Below are 21,681 nucleotides of genomic sequence, written 5' to 3'. Positions count from 1 at the left end.
AGACCTGAAGCTGAGGCTCATGGCCTGTAGCAGTTCAATGGTCTCTGAAATGCCTATACTTTATTCAGAATCACTGCTCATAAAGAGGAGAGAGTCCTGAGAGAACCTCTTTTGCTATCTTTTTATCCCCCTCCACACTTGTAAAAACAGGGACTACAATGATCCAGTTTTTGGCTCTACTACACTCTTTCCAACATCTTAAATTTGCCAATTTACCCAAACTGTAGGTGTTAGGAGAATAATGAGCTGAATTTTACATTGTTATATCTGTCATGCTTAAGATTAAGAGATAATATCTTTCCTTGATGCTAGACCTCCCTTTCAGCCATAAGCAAGCAAACAATTTGTCAGATCCTGACTTAACTTCTATATCACCACTGTCATATATACTATGCATGAAAATAAATCTAGCAAAGGGGCAGGATGTAAAATTAGCTCAAACAAATCCGTAGCCTTTGTGTACTCAAAAAAGAAAAAATAAACAGGCTAAGAAAGAAATTAGGAAAAGGAGGCCCTTCAAAATAGTCACACACAAAAAAATACCCTTGTGTGAATCTAACCAAGCAAGTAAAAGATCTGTATGACAACAACTTCAAGTCTCTGAAGGAAAAAATTGAAGATGATCTCAGAAGATGGAACGATCGCCCATGTTCATGGCTTGGCAGGACTACTACAGTAAAAATGGCCATCTTGCCAAAGAGCAATCTAAAGAGTCAATGAAATCCTCATCAAAATTCCAACTCAATTCTTCATAGACTTAGAAAGAACAACTCTCAATTTCATTTGGAATAACAAAAAACCCAAGATAGAAAAAAACTATTCTCAATAATAAAAGAACTTCTTGGGGAATCACCATCCCTGAAGGAAAGCTGTACTACAGAGCAATAGTGATAAAAAAGCTGCATAGTATTGGTACAGAGACAGGCAGGAAGATCAATGAAATAGAATTGAAGACCCAGAAATGAACCCACACACCTATGGTCACTTGATCTTTGACAAAGGAGCTAAAACCTTTTAGTGGAAAAAAGACAGCATTTTCAACAAATGGTGCTGGTTCAACTGGAGGTCAACATGTAGAAGAATGCAAATCAATTCATTCTTATCTCCTTGCACAAAGCTCAAGTCCAAGTGGATCAAGGTCCTTCACATAAAACTGAAACTAATAGAAGAGAAGATGGGGAATACCTGGGCACAGGAGAAAAGTTCATGAACAGAACACCAATGGCTTATGCTCAGAGATAAGAATAGACAAATAAGACCTCATAAAATTGCAAAGCTTCTGTAAGGCAAAGGACACTGGCAATAGGACAAAACATCAACCAACAGACTGGGAAAAGATCTTTTCTAATTATAAATCTGATAGAGGGCTAATATCCAATATATACAAAGAACTCAAGAAGTTAGACTCCAGAGAATCAAATAACCCTACTAAAAAATAGGATACAGAGCTAAACAAAGAATTCTCAACTGAGAAATATCAAATGGCTGAAAAGTACCTAAAGAAATGTTTAACATCTTAGTCATCAGGGAAGTGTAAATAAAAACAACCCTGAAATTCCAACTCACAACATTCAGAATGGCTAAGATCAAAATCTCAGGTGACAGCAAATGCTGTCGAGCATGTGGAGAAAGAGAAACACTTCTTTATTGTTGGTGGAATTGCAAGCAGGTACAACCACTCTGGAAATCAGTCTGGTGGTTCCTCAGAAAATTGGACATAGCATTACCTGAGGACCCAGCTATACCACTCCTGGGCACATACCCTAAATATTCTCCAACATATAACAAGGACACATGCTCTACTATGTTTATAGCAGCCTTATATATATAATAGCAAGAAGCTGGAAAGAACCCAGATGTCCTCCACCAGAGGAATAGATATAGAAAATGTAGTACATTTGCACAATGGAGTACTACTCAGCTATTAAAAACAATGAATTCATGAAATTCTTAGGCAAATGGATGAAATTAGAAAATATAATCCTGAGTGAGGTAACCAAATCACAAAAGAACACACATGGTAGGCACTAACTGATAAGTGGATACTAGCCCAAAAGTTAGCAATACCCAAGATACAACTCCCGGACCACATGAAGCTCATGAAGAAGGAAGACCAAAGTGTGGGTGCTTCAGTCCTTCTTAGAAACGGGTACAAAATACTCATGGGAAAAATATGGAGACAATATGTGGAGCAGAGACTGAAGGAAAGGCCATCCAAAGACTGCCCCACCTGGGAATCCATTCCATATACAGTCACCCAACCCAGACATTATTGTGGATGTCAAGCAGTGTATGCTGATATGAGACTGATATAGCTATCTACTGAGAGGTTCTGCCAGAACCTGACAAATACAGAGGTGGATGCTGGCAGCCAACTGTTGGTCTAAGCATGAAGTCCCCAATAGAAGAGCTAGAGAAAAGACTGAAGGAGCTGAAGAGGTTTGCAATCCCATAGGAAGAACAATAATATCAACCAACCAGACCCCCCTAAAGCTAAACCACCAACCAAGGAGTACACATGAAGGATCCATGGCTCCAGCTGCATATGTAGCAGAGGATGGCCTTGTTGGGCATCAGTGGGAGGAGAGGCCCTGGTCCTGTGAAGGCTTGATGCCCCAGTGTAGGGGAATTCAAGGGCACGTAGGCATGAGTGGGTGGGTAGTTGGGGGAATACCCTCATAGAAGCAGGAGAGGGGGACATGAGATAGAGGGTTTGCGGTGGGGGACTGAGAAACAGGATAACATTTCAAATGTAAATAAAGAAAATATCCAGTAAAAAAAAAAAAAAAGAAGGAAAGAAAGAAAATATATCTCTAAAGAGCTTCCACTCTGGATAAGTTTCCCAATCCTAAAGAACTTGTATTATAGAAAATCCAAGACTACAAGTATAGTAATGTTTTCAATAGTTCTTGTACCTCAAAATACTTCCTCTTACATAGTATACAGTACCCAATAATAACGGGGGGGCAGTAAAAGATAACCTTTATCCAACATGAGAATCGCAAACAGCAGCAAGCAAATTAACACCTGTGGAGTGAATATATCACACCGGCTTTATGAAAATTAGAGAAGGGAGCCTGTGTGGTCTAGATACTTGAAAAGGCACACTGTCATAGGTGAAAAAAAGTATTTGCCAAATAACTGGTCACATCACATCATAGCCACAAGACCTCACCTTTTGTTTTAGCTTGCTTTGTCTCCAATGAACAGCCTAAAGAATGCAAGATCTCCAATCCCTGGAAGACCTGTTAGCCCCTGGATACCAAAATGCCTCTGCTCAACAGATAAGGCCAACTCTGGATGGAAGAATCATTTCCCTAGCTCTTCTACACTGATCAAGGTCAAAGAGCTGCTGCAAAGAAAGGATGTTGTTTTGTTTCTTAGAACAATATTCTTCATTGAAAAGTGATATCTTGACAAAGGGCTGCATAGACACGTAGCTCTCTGTTGTGAAGAGGAACCAGTCTTCAGGGGTCAAATGACCTCTAATGTTTAGTCATTTTTCTCATGGTTCCAACATTAGCAACAATAGTGACAGACTCAGCTCATTTGAACTGTCTCTTTCCCAGGTGTGCAGTAACTGAAGGACATAAACAACTAGACAGTGCACATCAAAGAGGCAGTGTCTGGCTAGACACCATGGTTAGACAATTTCCTCTTCACTTTCTTTACAAATATCAGGAGGAAGAGGTAAAGAAAGTTTTTGATCAGGTAGGTATATCTTTCAAGGATTGTTATGTGTGAAAGATCTAAAGCCTGAATGCCTATTACAATATGGTTGCTAGTAAGTGCATTCAACAAAACAGAGTGCAGAGGTCAAAACCACAACTTCTTGATCCTGTGATTTACTGTTTGACCCTCTCAGTGACTTATTTACTCTCAGAAGAGGTAAATAAATTCAATCCATTATTTATAATACATGTTCAAGTAAAAATACTGTGTCTGAATGATCCAGCCCGGAAGATTAAGAAGTATACACCCTCTCTCTTTCTCTCTTCTTCTCTCTATCTGCTTGTCTTTGCCTCTCCCACAGCTCTCTATTGCTGTCTTGAGGCCACAGTTAGGGATGGAACCTAGGATTTCAAACTAAGCAAGCATACCACAACCACAACGTATCTCAAAACACTAAATATACATAATAACCTACAAGAAAAAGAAATGACTGGTCTGACCTATTATGCTATCTATTAAATAATAATTTGTAATAAAAATTGTAATCTTCTGGTACTATTTAAAGACAAGAAAATGTAAAACGTATAAAATACAAATTGGTTTACTTAGAGCTTCAAGCATATCTTCACATTTTACCGCTATATTATATCCCGTTAGTATTATAAATGATTAATGACCTGACTATAATTAATGCAACAGAAACTAAGAAAATTTACATTTTCACTTTTATATAAATTCAACCTAATTAAGGTTAATACCATATTACCGTAAAATTGACTTTGCAGAACTTAACCCTCAAACCGTTTCTCTCATTGTTTAGAATAGACATGTACAGGCAATATGCTTTAGCATTCATTATAAAACCTGGATTAAAAATGCGGTTGACTAGAGTCATCCCTTAAACAGCTCTTACAGTCTTATTACAATAATTATTACACATTTCATCAGTCAGGTAGAAACAAAATGTAACAAAATGCCATTGTTTTTTGTTCCAGTGAAACCATTACTTAGACTCTAAACGATTTTCATTTTTCAGGTGGATAAATTACACACACCTTATCTATAAGTACATCACATATTTTAGAAACCATAATGCAATGTGTTCTGTTATGATTCAATATTGTTTCCAGGAGCCAGAGGTAATGCACTTAAATACCATATAAAGGCAAACGAATTATAGCAATTTATCATGACAATAACATTTTTCTCACCTTGAAGTCATTTAATTTCTGGTTCACTTTTGATCTTCGTTTATTATTTCGATCCCCCAAACTACACTCATGGGCTCTTTAAAACTGTCCAAGAAATGTAGCAGAGAGGGAAAAATTGGCTTACTTTCAGGATGAATGATTAAAAATAGGCCTAAAAGCAGTCTGTGAAACCTAAAATGATACCATCTCTCAGCTTTCAACACAGAAGGAGTCAGAGGTAAATTAAGCTGTATGAATATTTATTTATAATTCTTCACCTAAATTTTCAAGCCCGGGTTAGGACATCTATTCAGATTTAAAAGATCTGATTTGTTGTTGTTGTTGTTGTTGTTGTTGTTGTTGTTGTTGTTATTGTTGCATGGGTGATTTAAGGAGAAACGAGGCACAGATTCAGCTGAGTAATCCATAGCTGAATAAGGAAGTGAGTGTATGAAAAATAAGTGGTCTCCAAGATTGTGTCATGAAAAAAAAATCTTCTGTGGCATCTAGAGCAAAGAGGATGTAACACACACTATGCTCAAAATCTGAGACCACATTACAGCACCCGAGGAAGTCCACTAAGGCCTTAAGACTGTTGTGTTTCTATATAACATGAGCACTCTCCTGATGCTACTCTGTATGCATAGCAAGCACTCAACAAACCAGGAAATGTCTGTAGCAGGAAGTGAGTTTGAGTAGGGTCCTCAGAATGAGGCTCACCACTTACCACATGGGTGACTAGCAACGGGTCAAGTTCTCAATCTCCTGAGGCTTTAGGTGCCTCTTTTAGAAAGCTAAGGATGTTAATACTTATATCCTGGTTTGTTGTGAAATATGAGATAATGCATGACACTCTTAGTTGAGTGATCAATATATAGGGAATGATGAATTTTGTTTATCATTGAATATGATCCGGAACATTACTAGGCTAGTCCTCTGTAGGTAGACTGGACAGTTGGTTTCCCAGAACTGTTAAAATCTTAGCACTATGAAAGTGTTGCATTGCTTCTGGAAAGCTGGGGTCTTTAGTTGTAAGATAATTTCATGTACAAATCATCAAAACTAAAGCAAACTGATGAGTTTATTGGCCTTTATGGTCAGTAAAGACTGGTCAGTCAGTCCTACTTTCACAGCAGGTAAACATTCAAACCACATGAATTCTCTCTTAATGGATTGTAGAAGAGCGTCTACAGATTAGAGATAAGGGCTTTCTATACAGTAAACATGTCATTTCTTTTCAGCCTCAAACCTGACTTTGAAACAAAAAAAAAAATCTAAACTTGCTTTAATTCCTTCTGGGCTGAGGGCTACTGTCAGTGGCTACCTTACACTGCCTCGAACCCTATAGGAAAAAGAGACAGCCCTTAGCTGCTGGGTCTTGCTAGATGAACGTTCAGATGTGTCTCTTTTGAAGATTCCAGTTACACAGTATGTTCTGTGAGGTACATCTACATTTTGCCTCAAAGACTTGTCAAGGTGTACCACCTGTCAGTCAGGGCACACTGAACCATGGAAACATTAATATATGATGTGGGATGTAAATTGGTCTTAAATGTAGTTATTCTTCATAAAAAACTTTTCTGGTGTATCACGTGGAGAGTATGTCGTAGCCACCTGTGGCTTTTAGTTGATAATAATGTACAGAAAGTAATTAACTATTCTTCTAATAAACTGTTGCAATGTTATCTTTTAAAAAATGAATTTCAGTCAATTACAATATAAAATTCAAAGTATTTTTTACCACATTGTTAACTTTGCAAATCTAAATATACTCTTCTGAATCTAAGAATAAAAACATATCAGTCATTTTTGTAGTATAAAGTCACTTTGAATATAAAGTTGATTCTGATATATAAAATATGAATAGAAGATGACCATGAGCTGACTGATACCCAAGATAACAGCTTCTTCATTTCATTGAAGAACATTTTGCTTTACCTATTATTTGTTAATATGATCAGATATGTACTTTATGTGCCTGATGTTTAATTCTATTCTTTATAAATTTAAACTAAAAATATTATCTGTTGATTATTAAATATTATTGAATACTGAATTATTGAATATTATCTATCATACTGAGATTCAAACATATAGTAGGTATAGTAAGAGTTATGAGTTATACATTTGGTATTTGTTATTTTTTAAAACAGGATTCTCAAAGTAAAGTGAAAGTGAAGAAAACACCTTTTCATTCTCTACTACTGATAATTAGTAAAGGGCATGGCTCTTTCAGTGTGTGTGTGTGTGTGTTTGTGTGTGTGTGTGTTTGTGTGTGTGTGTGTGCGCGTGTGCACATGCATGCATGCACACCTGAGTATGTGTTGTGAGCCATTTGTGTGCAAGTCCACACAGAGTTCAGATGAGAGACTTGTGTGATGAAACTAGATCTATAAGTGGTTGTGGGCTGCTTTATGTGAATGTTGGTAACTGAACTCAGCACCTTTTGAAGACCACAACTTTTTCTTCGCCACTGAGCTATCTAACCCAAGGGTAGATATCCTGAATCTGGATGGTGCTGTGATTATGATTAGCTTTGAGAATTACTAAAATAAACAAATCAGTTCAAACTACTTTTAAATATCCAATAAATATACCTATAAACAATCACACAATTAAAGTATTATTAAAACGCTATTGTACCGATTTATAAATTCATATTCAAAAATCTAATAATTGGGCCAAAAATAATTCAGAATAAGAAGTGATGTGGGCAGTACAAAAGTCCGGAGTGGAAGCCAGAGACTTAAACTTAAGTGAGAAGATCAAAAACAGTTGTGATGTGGGAGTCAAAGAGGAGAACAAAAACATCTCAGGTGACTGGGTTGGTTGAATTCTATATCCTGTATCTCTCAAATGAATACAATTAACACTCCAACAATACTGAAGCCAAGAGCTCTAAATACTTAGGTAGCTGCTCCAAACATTTCTGGCTGCAGTAAGGCTGAGAAATCCCACAAAGCTCATTTTATCTAGAAAATAAGATGTAAGGATTTTTTTTTTTTTTTTATGTACAGTAGAAGCTATCCAGAGAGGGGAGTGGGAAATCTGAATCAAATCCCTTATCTATGAGATCAGAGAAATAGAATTAAACCAAGGAAACCCAGGAAGAAGTAATGAATGTCATGAATTCTTATAATAAAATAATATATTACCATGTAAGATATACATTATCAAACTACAGAATTGTTTTAGTTATCAATGTAGATAAAGGAATTTTGCATCAATGATATTTTTAGTTTTTAAGCTGTTTCTCCCTTGATATAAATTGGATTATATGAGTTCATTTAATATGAAAGAATTATTTGCAAAATCACTTCAGAGAAATAACTGCCTGTTAAATAATTTTGGTCATTATTCCAACAGTTTTGTAACTCTTACACATTATAAAAGTAACAGTATGAATGGTTAAAAGTTACATTAATATTTACCTTTAGTGGAAGAGTTATATTTTTCTTGTTCTTCAATGAATTAAATGCACATAATGATGGAAACAAAAGAAAGAAATCAGCAAATTTATAGTTAGACATGGAAATGTGAGTTAACAAAATGGCATGAATAATAAAAATGCATACATAACACATAAGGTGACATGATAAACCATGAGAAAGTTTCACATGTACTGAAATTAATCCAAAAATGAATACAGCAATTCAAAGATTTAAAGAAAACAAAAATATCAGGAAATAACTTATTTGATATTCCCAACACGATGCTACAATACTTTCTCTTGCCTTGTAAGACCTTCACAGTTTGGCAACAATTTTAACAAAACGTTTTAATTTAAATCTACCACTGTCTGACTCTGTAAGCGTATTGAAAGCATACTTAATCTACATAGAAAACTTGAATGGTAAAATTGCCATTTCCTATGATATAAAATTCCATGTGATTAATCCCATTTTTTTATTAAGTAGAAAGTATATAAGTTATAGCATGGGAATACTTCTGTAACATTATATCTCGATGTCGCTAGTCTTTGTTTTTTCTTCACACTACTATAATAAATATCCCAAGATGAAATTATTCACTTTTAAATTATTACATATCCTAGATATTTCATAAAGCATTAGATCTACCGCCTTGCTCTTCTATTCTTTGTTGAAAAATAACTGTCTGGTCACATCTAAAGGGAGCTGTCAGTACTGTTTCAGGTTTTAAGAAGTGCATGCAATGTCAATATACTGAATGGTCTTTACATTCTTCATTAAGAGGCATCAGAGAACTGCAAAACTGACCTGACCTGTTTCAGAAAAAAACATGCATTTTTATGCAACCAATCATGACTGCCTAGATTTTATATAAAATGACACCATAGTATTCAATACTGATATGTAATCCAAGAAATTTCAAGAAACTCTCTAATTTCAATTTTTATACACTATTAATACCATAAAGTATAGATTACATCTTAACCTGCTTGATCTCAAAACATACTGCAATCATCTTCTTTTTCTATCATCTGTTTTTATATAACTAGAATTCAAGTAGTAAATGCCCCAATACTCTGTCTTCTGAAAGGGGGCTTCAAATATTCTTAAAATAGTAAATAATTTGAAAAATCTGTTTATGGTATAGAAGATATAGTAATTGGTGAAAATTTGAAAATATATCCAGAAAGTCAAATTATCTTTGTATACAACCTAAGACAATAGCATAGATAATCTTGTGTACTGAAAAAAATTAATAAAATTAGTTTATGATTGTATCAAGACATTATATCACTTTCTAGGAAACTAAATAACTAACAGTATTTGTTCTTACCAATTAGCTGTCGATAAACTGAATTACTTTTAAAAAACAGTAAGCCAGCCCTTCATAAAAGATTAAATAAGAAAAACCAGAAGTTGTGAATAGGAACTTAAGCAGTTACAAACAAACCAGAGTTGATGCTAATTCCCGTACAAGACAGTACTGCAATCCAACAAACCCATAACAAGGGAAATAACTGACATACCTATATCACTTTAAGAAAATTGAAAATCATCACAAATAAACTGTACTAAGACATAAGGCATTGTCTAGTTCATGGATCAAATTACTTTCAGAAACGATTAAGGATCAGTGTGTCGCATGAATGGTTCAGTACAAAACACACCCAGAAGATGCTGGGAGACACCACCATCATTTACCACAAGCCCCAAAGCATGTATCAGTATCATAACGTAACACCTCAGAATGCTTAGACTAAAGACCACATAATGACTGTTCTGCTCGAAAAGCACTGTCTAAAACAGAATGTTTCAGGAACCTGCAACAAACGTGTTTGCTAAAGTGTTTTTCATAATAAATAGCAAAAATAACTTGAACAGTCTCATTCCCATTCATTCCCTTCTTCCCACCTCAACAGAATCCTCATGCATTGATGTTTTCTCCGAAAGACGACTGCGAATATGAATATCACAAACAGTAAATATGAACAATTGAGAAATTGAGAAATAAACAAATAGTCCAACACACTACTATAATCCCACTGTGCACCCTCATATGTCATGGAGTGTTTTACTTGCAACTGGAGGAAATGCAAAGAATTTTAAGAACACATGACTTGCTAAGTTTCAGTGTGACCAGTAACACTGGGCTTTTAGTGAAGCATCCAAATTTATAGTTCGTTCAGTTGTGCAACAAGAGTTCATGAATAAGTTAACACGCCATCATCTAATTGTTTAAAAATAATTAAAATTTTGACAGATGTATTGCTGGTGTCGTTCAAATAACATTACATTTGCTTAATCATCTCAAAACATTCCAGAAAAAAAGCAAGAAACCTCTATTAGAAATGTGGAATCTATAATCGATTACTGGTATTTTAGAAAGGAGTTTCACCAAGACTGTACTTTCTTAATTTAGTGAATAATTGACTAAATGTACACATTCATCTCATCCCTGAACACTAAAGCATGGTATACCAACAATAAACATGACTTAAAAAAAAAAAACCCACAAATCTGGCTGTTGTAGCTTTTGGCAGCATCAACACCACTTATTCACACTAATATCCCTGTTATCATGTATGTCACATGGTGAAGTAGCCCGCTTCAATCACTGAAGCAATGCCATCTGGGAGGGAATAGGAATGTTCTAGCAGCAACAGACAATGGTGTTAAGAGTGTTCAGACATTTAGTCAGCTGAGTATTTCATAGGGATACAGATTTGCAATGGACATTTTACTATGTTCATTGTTCTTGAGCCACAGCCCTGAGCTAGAGAAAAAAAAAATTAAACAATTCTTTTGATTTTTAATAATAAATGTGATAGAAAATACTAATGTCATTTAGTTACTAGGAAACGGGTCAGGAAACAATAGTATTTTAGTCCAGCATTTCAAACATTTAACTCATGTACTTTAATCTTGGTTTCAATTAAAGCACACCTCTCCTCCAGCAAATACATACACACACACACACACACACACACACACACACACACACACACACACACTTTCTCTTAGGAAAACAAGATAACCAACGTCCATTTAATATAAGAAATCCAGGCAATGTGACTTGTAGGAAAATAACAAATACATGTTTTGAGTAATTTTCATCATCAAAAATTAGTTAAAACTCTAGATATTGGCAATGAACCTAAAAGAGAAAACACTATTACATGACCCAATGATCATATTTAATTCTTAAAATTTTCAGTAATAAGGTAAGACCTTCTTTCAGCTCATAAATTAACAGCACTAAAGCTTTGAGACTATGTATCATCTAGTTTTGTGCTTATGTAAAACTATTAAGAACCCTACCGACTCTGTTAAACAATTATCTAAATTCCGTTGATCGCTCACTCAACAAAACACTAATTGTTATGTTGCTCAGACCACTCAAACTAGGTGCAGTGGGGTAAAAAAAAGTACAAAAAACGTAAACTTTTAGGATTCAGAGAGTTGCAGATAATCTCAACAGCGCAATTTAATTAAATGGTGTGTTAAGAGGAGAAGGTTCTCAACTCCAAGTGTTTGGACAATGATCTCTCTTTTTTGAATACCTTGTTCTATACTGCCACTTCGGACTGGCACCTGTGGGAGCTGTCTTCCACGGCGACTGCCAAAGGATGTGTCGGCTGGAGGAGACTGGGTTGGGCTTCCTTGTCGGTGCGTTCTGTAGGCAAACAGCAAAGGGAGGGTGAAATTCCAATAAATAAAAGAAGATAAGAACGCCTTTTCCAGTCACTACTAAAATAGTCATAAAGCAACTAAATAGGTTCTTAGAAGTGAAATCAGATACCTCAAATGACACACACACACAAAAACACTATAAGAGGTTGGAGGGGGCAGCTCAGGGATGGCCCTACACATTCTGCATGGTGAAATTCTTGAATGAAGCAGAATGTGACTGATTCACTTTCTCCTAATTTTTTATGAGGCTGTACTTTCTTAAAGTCATTTAATTTTGGTAGTATCATGACTGAACTGACCACAGCCTCTTGATGTTAAAGTACAATAAAATAAAATAAATAAAATAAAATAAAATAAAATAAAATAAAATAAAATAAAATAAAAATAGTTCAGAAGGCATGTTGCCAATCACTTCGAGCTTGGCTCTCCACTACACTGGTACATACTTGAGAGGCATTTGGGATAATGAGTTCTTGATGCACAGCCTGACACTAGTTACCAATCAGTTGTGCCTTCGTTTTAAATTGAAACAAACAGTAAACCTTGAAATGGATTTTAAATAGCCCTGGACACATGGTATTCCAACGAGAGGATTAATATTGGAGATGAGAATATGGAGAAGCATGCAGGTATACTTTATTCTCACCCAGATAAAGCTGACCCCCATCTGCTGGCGTTCAAAAACTTTGTAACTAAAGAAATTTTAAACGCTACATGATTTTATGAATACATATAAAAGGCCACTTTTAGAAATCCTACTTTAATAAACAAATACATATTTTAATTCTGAGTCAACTCATCATAAAATATTTCATGTAATAAAGTGGGTATGATATGCCACACACAGATGAAAAGACAGCACACAGCCAGATCCAGTTTTCGATGGTAGCTAACCGGCAGGAAGTAGAGAATAAGGCCAGCACAGTGAGTAGATGCGAGTGGTAGAGAATGTGAGAGCAGATCAAGTGCCACAAAGCAAAGGTTAAAAAACTATGGTGTCATAATGAGTGAATGCTCGAGTGCGCAGGAAAAAACAACACCACACCAACACCCGGCAGCGGGACACGAATGCTGGGCTGGACACTGAATAGCAACCTTGTCAGAAGCGGAGAAGGCGGCGCCGACCCTCCGGGGGCAAGGTGGTGCATAGAACACAGGGTTCTGAGACTAGAGTGCTCGCTCGACCGGGAGCGAGTGGGATGCTTTCCCCTAACGACCGGCTGATCGGTTGCTCTTGGGATTGCGTATCCCCTTCTAGAAAGGCATGGTGGGAGAACCCTAAAACATCAGTGCCAAAAAAGATCTTCAGTCAGCAGGTTTCATTAACTTAACACCAACACATTTGTCGAAGGAAAACCTGGATACTCTTAAAATACAAGAGGAACCACTCACCACACAATTATTGAGATGGAAACGTCACTGTTGACAATCTACAGGTATGTCATATTATAAAGGACCAACCTAGGTTCCCCTCACGTAATGAACTCCTCATGGACCCTCCAGAGTCAAAGGCATCAGTCTTTGGTTGGGTTATTGAACTGCATGTCCAGTGTGTCAATCACGCAGCGCAGAAGGGTAGGAACACAACAAAGATTTGCTGATTGAATGAGTGTGTGCTGTTACAATGATTAACACCATCCTATTCCATAAAAATGTGAACTGGAAATGTGTGTACGTTTTTATGATGTTCACAGTTTTATGGTGCAAGAGGCAAGTCTATGGTAAACAAAAAGCCAAAAGGGCCTCTTCAGTTCAATCTAAGACTATGAAATAAAAACAGAGCTTAAACAGTATTTTATTGTCTTATATACCTGATTAAGCACAGGTAGCTTAATGTGTGGGTAAAAGAGGTTCTCTTAGATATGACAGTATCCGAAATACATTTAGGAATACATTGGTAGTTATCTTGATATAGTTAGTATTCAAAATCATTCTGAAGTAGTTTTCTGAATTAAGTTCTAAGAATTAAAATGGAATCATAGACATTGCATGTGTACATCTCTACATAAAATAGATGCATTCTTTTGCTCCTTGTGTCGTTTTACTGTTATTTTGCTAAGTGATGTGATTGAAGTGACTGTTGTGTAGTGACAAGAGTGTAAAACACCTCATTCTTATGAATAGCAAAAATGAAAAACGTGTTTACCGTCTTTAAGTATGAGAACAACACATATTGGTTACTCAAAATGAATTTATGAAGACTTTACTCCACTTTTATTTAGCACTATAGTCTCTTAAGTAAAGTATTTCTTGCAACAAGGCTGACTTTTGCTTCAAGCCATGTCTTCCACTTCGGAACAATAAAGAAGGAAATAGCAGTTTTCAAAGAGTAAAAGAGTGCAGCCTACATCTGTAATAAAGGTGCATTTTATCCTCTCAGGTTGTAGATTACGGCTTTATTAGATATTGACTCTTGTCCTGAAACCTCACCTGTCATTGCCACTTCCAACTTATAAAGAAACAGGTGATGTTCTACTTATTCACATAGTTCATCTGTTCTGAATTGACTTTCACATTAACTCAACCATCTAAAACTGGTTGAGATGGGAAGAATTCATATGACCATATTATTTCCAACACTAAACAAGGTTTTATCTATTCCTCTTTATAATTCATTATTGAAAGAATCATCTTGTTCAAAATACATATTTTTGGTTGTGGCTGAAAAATTAAATTGTACAGTTGTCACATTAGTAATAGAGTGTCTCTTGGAAATTACAAATTCACTAAAGTCTTACTTTATTCCTTGAAATCTCTAAGCAGCTATGAACAACTCAAGTGTGACCTTAGACAAGAATGATTTTGGTGGACTCTGTGTTTCATCAAGTATATGGAAAAGGTGATGACAACCATTTTCAGAAGAATATGAATGAATTCTAGATGAGCATTCTAGTGTTCTAACTCTGGAACATTTGACTTGAGAACTGTGTTTGACCTGGAGGAAGCCGGTAGACCCTGAAAGGGGCCACAGTGTTCCAAGTCAAACAATTTGCACAAGACCTGTTTTATTTATTTTTTTCTTTTACATAAAACAACTGTCCACATGTGCCAATAACAAAATAGTTCTTGCTACAAGTCAATCTATGGAGTGCAGACCAGAGGAGAAATGAAGCTACTCTGATTGAGAAAGAGAGATGTGGTCACAAGCTTGAGTTCAAAGGGAACGAATTGGCAAAGACAGGACCAAAGTGTCACAGAGGAGAGGTACGGTTTGTTTAGGCAAATGGAAAGACCCGGTTAAGACAGTTCAAGGTACAACAGTGTAGAGTGGAGAGCATCAAGGCTGTTGAGCCTTGATAATTTTCACAAAATCGGGTATACTAGGAAGAAAAGATATAAAAAAGAATAGGAGAGGCTTAAAATGATCTTGTTTGAGAAGAAAACCAAATATGGATGGCAGAAAACAGAAGTGAGTTTTAAGAAATAATAATATAAATACTAAGATCTTTAATGTTAGTGTCGGGACACCTACATTCTAGGCTCTGAGTATGTGTGACTGTGCATTAACAGGGATTCATGTGTGTGACTATCTGTGATATTTTGTGCCGTATGCCTTTTGAATTATAACAACTACTATTTTATAAGTAAAAATGAGTATCATTCAGAAAGACAGGACCCACACAGGTTTGCTGAGAACCAACAGGGCCTTATTTTCTAAAAGTTGACAAAGGTGTATGCAATTGATTCTTTACTTTTGTGCAGTCTACTTGAACCTAGTATACTAGAGGAAAATAGACTAGAGGGACTCATGACATAATTACTGGGACAGGTCTTGTTCTTAAACCATGGGACAAAGAAAAAAGGAAAAAAAGAAGAACTTCTAACAAAATGTACATTTAAAAATTGAGTGATTTAGTATGGTTTAAAGGAATCATGATCTGAGAGTTTGCTATAATAAAAATGTCTGTAAAATGACATTTAATGTGTCTGCTCTGTATCCTCGTTCATGAGTACACACATCTACGTATACAGTAGCTCATGGCCAGTCAGTGTATACCTAAACATTTACCCGTGGGTTTAATCACATCCTAACTTTGTACACCTTCCCCTACAGTGTTAAGTTGGACATAAACATAGTTCACCTCAAACCTTAGATCTTTAGCCAGACATTTCTAGTTTTACAAACAGCCACAATTGGAACTTAAAACTAAGGCTTGGATTATTTTGTTTTTAATGATTTGTTAAAGAGGTGAGAATAGACATAGTATTGAAGTTTCTGAAGGTTTATTCAGAGCTAGCCCTTTGCAGGCTTGCAAAAGCTTCTTCCCATAGCTACAACACATTAACAAGTGCACCTGTGTGCAATTCCATATAGTAGTATCAGTAAAAAATCCAGCAGTCAGAATTCAGAATGAGGTATCACTAAAAGAAAGGCACAGGAAGGAGATACAGAAATGATGGGGGGCGTTCTTAGCTGAACCCGCACAGAGGTGAAAAGAGAGGCTTTATCTTACTAGGAAGTTCTCTTTGGCGCCTTTCTTGTTTGCTTGTTTTGTCATATTGTCACTTGTTTGTTTTTTATTTATTTGATATTTTTTATTTGACTATTATTCCTTAGAAGCTTGTTTATTTTCTAATGAAAGACAGAAAGTGTATGGATTCAGATGAGAGAGGCCATGGGGAGGAACTCGGATGAATTGGCGAGGGGACCTAAATCAGAATATATTGTATAAAATCCAGTCCAATCTATTAGATAAAAAATGAGAGAGAGAGAAAGAGAGAGAGAGAAAGAAAGATGAGAGAGAGAGAAAGAGAGAGAGAGAAAGAGAGAGAGAGAGAGAGAGAGAGAGAGAGAGAGAGAGAGAGAACAGGAAAGATATAAAGAGAGAGAGACACTGAGAGAACCTCTAACATTTCAAAACATTTTCTTGTGAAGCCGTGGCACTCAATGACAAGTCAAGGGGGGATCGATTTTCAATTTGGGGTATTGCCAAGTGGTAGAGTATTTGCCTAAAAAATTTTAAGACCTTGGGTTTCATCCCAAGCAGAAAGAAGAAAGGAAAGAAAGGAACAAAGGAAGAAAGAAAGAATAGAGGGGAAGGGGAGGGAGTAAAGTAGGAAGGAAGAGGGGGAAGGTGAAGAAAAGAAACCAATATGCAAAGTCTTCACATGGTGGATTATTTCATCTTAGTGACAGGGTTGTCCTTATGTCCAACTCAACTCAGAGCTCCTGCTGAAACTATAGTTAATGTGACCTAGAACGTAAGCATCAACTGTCTTGTAACCAGCATTTAACAATCTTCCTGAAAATTAATTATGTAGCTTAGATTCCAATAAAACCAATAACGTACCTTATTTATCAACAAATGAAATCACTTATATAAAAAGCTAGTGCTTTCAGCTGAGCCAAGGATAAAGGATGTAAACACATCAACCATGTGACTGGTATGCCTTCACAGCTAGCACTGCTGGTAGCTGTCTGCTAGGATTCTGTGGTTCCCTTCTTCCTCGTTGTCCAATTATTTATTATGTTACTTAGTTTTCTCTCTTCACCTTTTCAAGCCTCCCTAGATGCTTGCTCTCCAAGGATCAATGTCTCTGTGGATCGTAAGATTTCACCTGCGTTTCCCTTTCTCCAGTTCAAGCAAACTACTGACATCGCTCCTCTTAATTTTTAGATTTCGGTGTGGGATGGAAATGCTGATCACTACTTTCTCACTTAGACTAGAACGCCAAGTGGCACGTTTGGACCTGAGTGAATACTGAACTCTACAGGCTCTGACTTGTTCAAGCCTACTCAAGTAGCCCCACTGGAAGTTTTTTCATCTATTCTTGGATATTTTCATGTGTTTGCCAGTTCTTAAAGGGATCTATAATTTTGAAGCTCAAAATCAATTTTCCAGTGCCTTGGTTTAAGGACCAGGAGTATTTCATAACCAGACTGAGCTTCTTTAGCGTATTAACAAGGCAGAGTCATGTCAGTCTTAACCTTGCATACAAACAAATGTCCAGTTCAGTTTTTAGCTTCCCTTTCTTTGCATCCTGATTTACACTCTCCACTCAAAAATAGGCACTTAAACTAAAAAAATGACTTTTTTTATGTTTTAGACGTCTTCTCACAATTTTCCTATTCTCCAAGTAATCTAGTTTTCTCTATTGATTTGCTTCAGTAAGGCTGGTCTGTTGAATATTTTCAAATTCCAGCAATTCCTACTTGATAACTCTGCTTTCAATCGACCTGTGATACATCTGATATCCCACTAATCCACCTGTGCTTCCATTCTTCCCGTTAAAGATTCTCAAAAGATGAACACATTCCCATTTATTTACATTACTATGGCTCCCTAGGTGATTCTGTATATGTATCCAAAGAAGTATCCATGTGCCGTGCCTAGAGTAACGTGACAGCTTTGAAATAGAACTGCAAGTCAACAATTATTCCTTAGATTTTTTTTTACATAAACACAGCAAATAAGTACATCTATCAAAATCGAGAATTTTTAGATTATACCTTTATAGAAAATAAGACTTTTTAAAAAATATATGATAGTTTTCAAATATTCAACACACACTCAAATCATTTACACTTTCCAAGTTACGATTCCCTGGAAGCATTTACAGTAATTTGAGAAACAAAACATCAAGGTTCTAGCACATGTATTGAGCATGAACTTGTATTTAATCCTCAATAAAATGGGATAGCCTACAGGGAGGACAGAATGATGGCTTGTTCATTAACACCCACTATTTAAGAGCAGACTACACAAGGACACTATTTCATGCCATCAGTGATTTTTCTCACACAGTAGTTGATTCATTTTCATGACACTTCAAGCATCACAATTTGAGTCTGTGAGCTGAGCAGGAAGGAGAGGCAGGGCACACCCGAGTCTACATCAAAGAAGATGGCAGCACTGAACGACATCAAGCCTACCTGTCTGCATCAGAGGCTGTGCCTTTCCTAGACTGTTTTGGGATGCTAGATCTTTCAGACTTTCTGGAGTGCCTGTGGGAATGAAATGTTAAAGAAATACAAAATAGATGATGAATAAAACTACATTCACATCTAACAATGAAAAAAAAAAAGAAAAAGAAAAACAGACATGAACAATGGCAGCTAGTTTACCCAAATGGTTTTGTCAGTCAATACTTTCACAATTAAAAAGTATACATATATAGAAATCAAAGTGAATGCTGAATGGAAGTCATGAGAGGCTCACAGAAGATGGGAGATGCTGACGAGCTAGTTTAAACACGTACGTCTATAGCAGTGATCTGGCATGGGCTCTTACTCAGTGATTTTACTTGCCAATGAATTAAAAGAAGTGATAAAAGCTAGGATGAGCAGCGGTACAGTGGTAATGGTTTAGGTGGTGAAGGACCACACAGGGATTGATTGACAACTTATGACGCAGATGAAACTCTGTGCCCTAGAGTATTTTTGTTTTCTACCACATACATATGAAGGGGTGGGGGGAGGAGAAAGATGTTGACAGAAGTAAAAACATTTAAGCCAACCATGAAAATTGTCTTTTAATATCCATTAAGTAAAGATGCCTAGGTAAGTAGGGGAAAATTCTAAAGCTAACCACACCTGATATAACAGAGAATAAAGCCTAAAATTTTACTTCCAAAAAAGTACACGTAACCCTTAACACCTGGAAAATAAGATGTCATTCCCTCCTAAAATCGATGTACATAGAGAAAGTGAGAGAGAGAGATAATATTTAATGTATCTTACATGTACCTATTTAGCCTAAAATGTATGAAATATTATTTGAAAATTACTATTATGTGTGGGTATTTATAATGTATATGTTTATATAAACTTAGGACAGCAATGCATATAAGGTATATAACATACGTTGTGTATGTACATATAAGATACACATATATCTAAAAGGTTATTACAGTTGTGAATAAGTCAAATATCACTTCACATAGTTACTCATAGTGGTTCAGATTTGAAGCAAATAATATAAAATATCATGGCCTTCAAACACATACTTTTCAAAATCATAATATTAATTTTTGTGTTATTATTCAATCTTTACACTTTACATCTATTATATTGTCCACAGCCCTTTCTTTGTCAAGGCATGTATTTGTTCTTAATTAGAATTGTAGGCATCCTAGTTAAGTGCCTCTCGGCATGAGACACACACAGTAAAGCACCAAGTCTGCTTTCCCAAGTGTGTACTCTTTCACTCCTACCAGCTCACAACATTTTACTTCTTTAAAACAGGTGTGAGTTCCTTAGCTGGAAGAATATGCAACACATATGGCTAATAGTTTTCATGGTGACTAGGAACTAGTGCTTGTTTCTGAAATAGAGGAAATCCTGGAGGCCACAGCACAGAAGGAAGTGAGGGATGGAGAAAGGAGAAGCTGGGTAAAGAAGATGGAAGTGTGGGAAATCAAAGTAACAGTTATGTGTAACTTATGGACAGTCTGTGTGTGGTTCTAACAGTAGTCAGGACAACTGCTTGAGGGCCAGAGAACTCTCCTCTTCTAGAGGGGCAAAGATGAGAAGTGATTTTCATCTGTGTTTCAGCTTACCCCATCTTTCACCCAACAGACATACCTGTTCAGTATCTTTATGTGGGAAGCAACCTTTGCATATTTCTGGCATATGCCCATGAATCAGTTACATATGAGCTTCAGCCTTTAACAAACCGACATTGTTACTACTGAAAGTTGAATACTAAACAGTAAAAGAATCTGTTGTAGCTACATTGTATAGTGTAGGGCAAGGTGATGAAAGACAACAAAGAGACATAAAATGGGTAAAGATGAGTGTAAATTGGAGTAGATTAAGGACTTAGAAGCAAGTATGAATTGTAGCTGTATTTAGGTTATTCACAAAAGGACAATTAAGATGGTGAAATTTTACCAAAACATAAAGTGGTGCAAGTGTGTATGTGTGTGTGTGTGTGTGTGTGTGTGTGTGTGTGTGTGCGCGCGCACACACACACACGCACCTTATGTAAAAATTGTTCTGGCTTAAGGCGGGTATGAACCTGGTTACCTCAAGGATTAGAAAAGCAGCCATCATATCAGGGTTTGAAAGTGATTTGTAACATGTGAAGACAGGATAAGGATGGAGGTCATAGTAAAACAGGTCCACACATCTCTTTCCTTTGTTGGTTTTAATCTTTTTTTTTGTTAAGGAGACTTCTCTTTCTCTTTAAAGGGCATTATAAATTTTGTGAAAGATTGTTTTAATGATACCTACGAGAATATGTGTTCATAATTCTTGTAGCTACTTAACATCTTTATAATTCTTGTAGCTACTTGAGATCGCCTCAAATAAAGCACAAATGATAGATATTTAATTGTCAAAACTCAATGTACAGCAGGAACAGATATGATGGTCCTAATGATTTTTCTTTTCTAGCTTTATATTCAAAGCTATGGATACATTGTGCATTTAAATTACACCTGTCTTTGATATAAGTAGAAGACTGAGATAGGTAAAATAAAAAGGTTAGGTTAGAATAACCTATCTATATTAATATAATATGCAATCAAAATTATTGATCAGATTATTACTAATTTGGTCACAGGGAGCAGTACTTAGTGTTGTACATCAATCCCCTTAAGGTTCTACTGTCAGTGTCTTGGTCTAGTTGGGTTACCACTGTAACATTACTCATTTAAACTGTGTTTAGTTCTGTTGAATATTTCGTTTGAAAACTGCTGCTATAATGACAACTTCTCAAATGATAATTGCAGCAAAAAGTATGAGGTCAGAATCA

General features: G+C 36.1%; 1 protein-coding gene across 48 annotated transcripts in view; it reads right to left on the bottom strand.

The window, feature by feature from the left end:
* Rims1 (regulating synaptic membrane exocytosis 1) overlaps positions 1-21,681 on the bottom strand; it is a 468,064-nt gene that overhangs the window by 97,666 nt on the left and 348,717 nt on the right. For 14 of the 48 annotated variants that reach the window (XM_076915149.1, XM_076915147.1, XM_076915148.1 and 11 more), the window contains 4 exons: positions 18,858-18,929; positions 13,079-13,261; positions 11,854-11,966; positions 8,294-8,323 (listed from right to left, as the gene is read on the bottom strand). In XM_076915149.1, coding sequence (XP_076771264.1) covers positions 8,294-8,323; positions 11,854-11,966; positions 13,079-13,261; positions 18,858-18,929 — 398 coding nt within the window. The remainder of the gene's footprint in view (positions 1-8,293; positions 8,324-11,853; positions 11,967-13,078; positions 13,262-18,857; positions 18,930-21,681) is intronic. The other 34 variants (XM_076915167.1, XM_076915172.1, XM_076915171.1 and 31 more) reach the window with 5 other exon arrangements.

This window comes from Arvicanthis niloticus, chromosome 17 (assembly GCF_011762505.2).
Source record: "Arvicanthis niloticus isolate mArvNil1 chromosome 17, mArvNil1.pat.X, whole genome shotgun sequence".
Taxonomy (NCBI): Eukaryota; Metazoa; Chordata; class Mammalia; order Rodentia; family Muridae; genus Arvicanthis; species Arvicanthis niloticus.
Note: the sequence above shows the minus strand (reverse complement) of the source record. Positions and strands in the feature narration are given on the sequence as shown.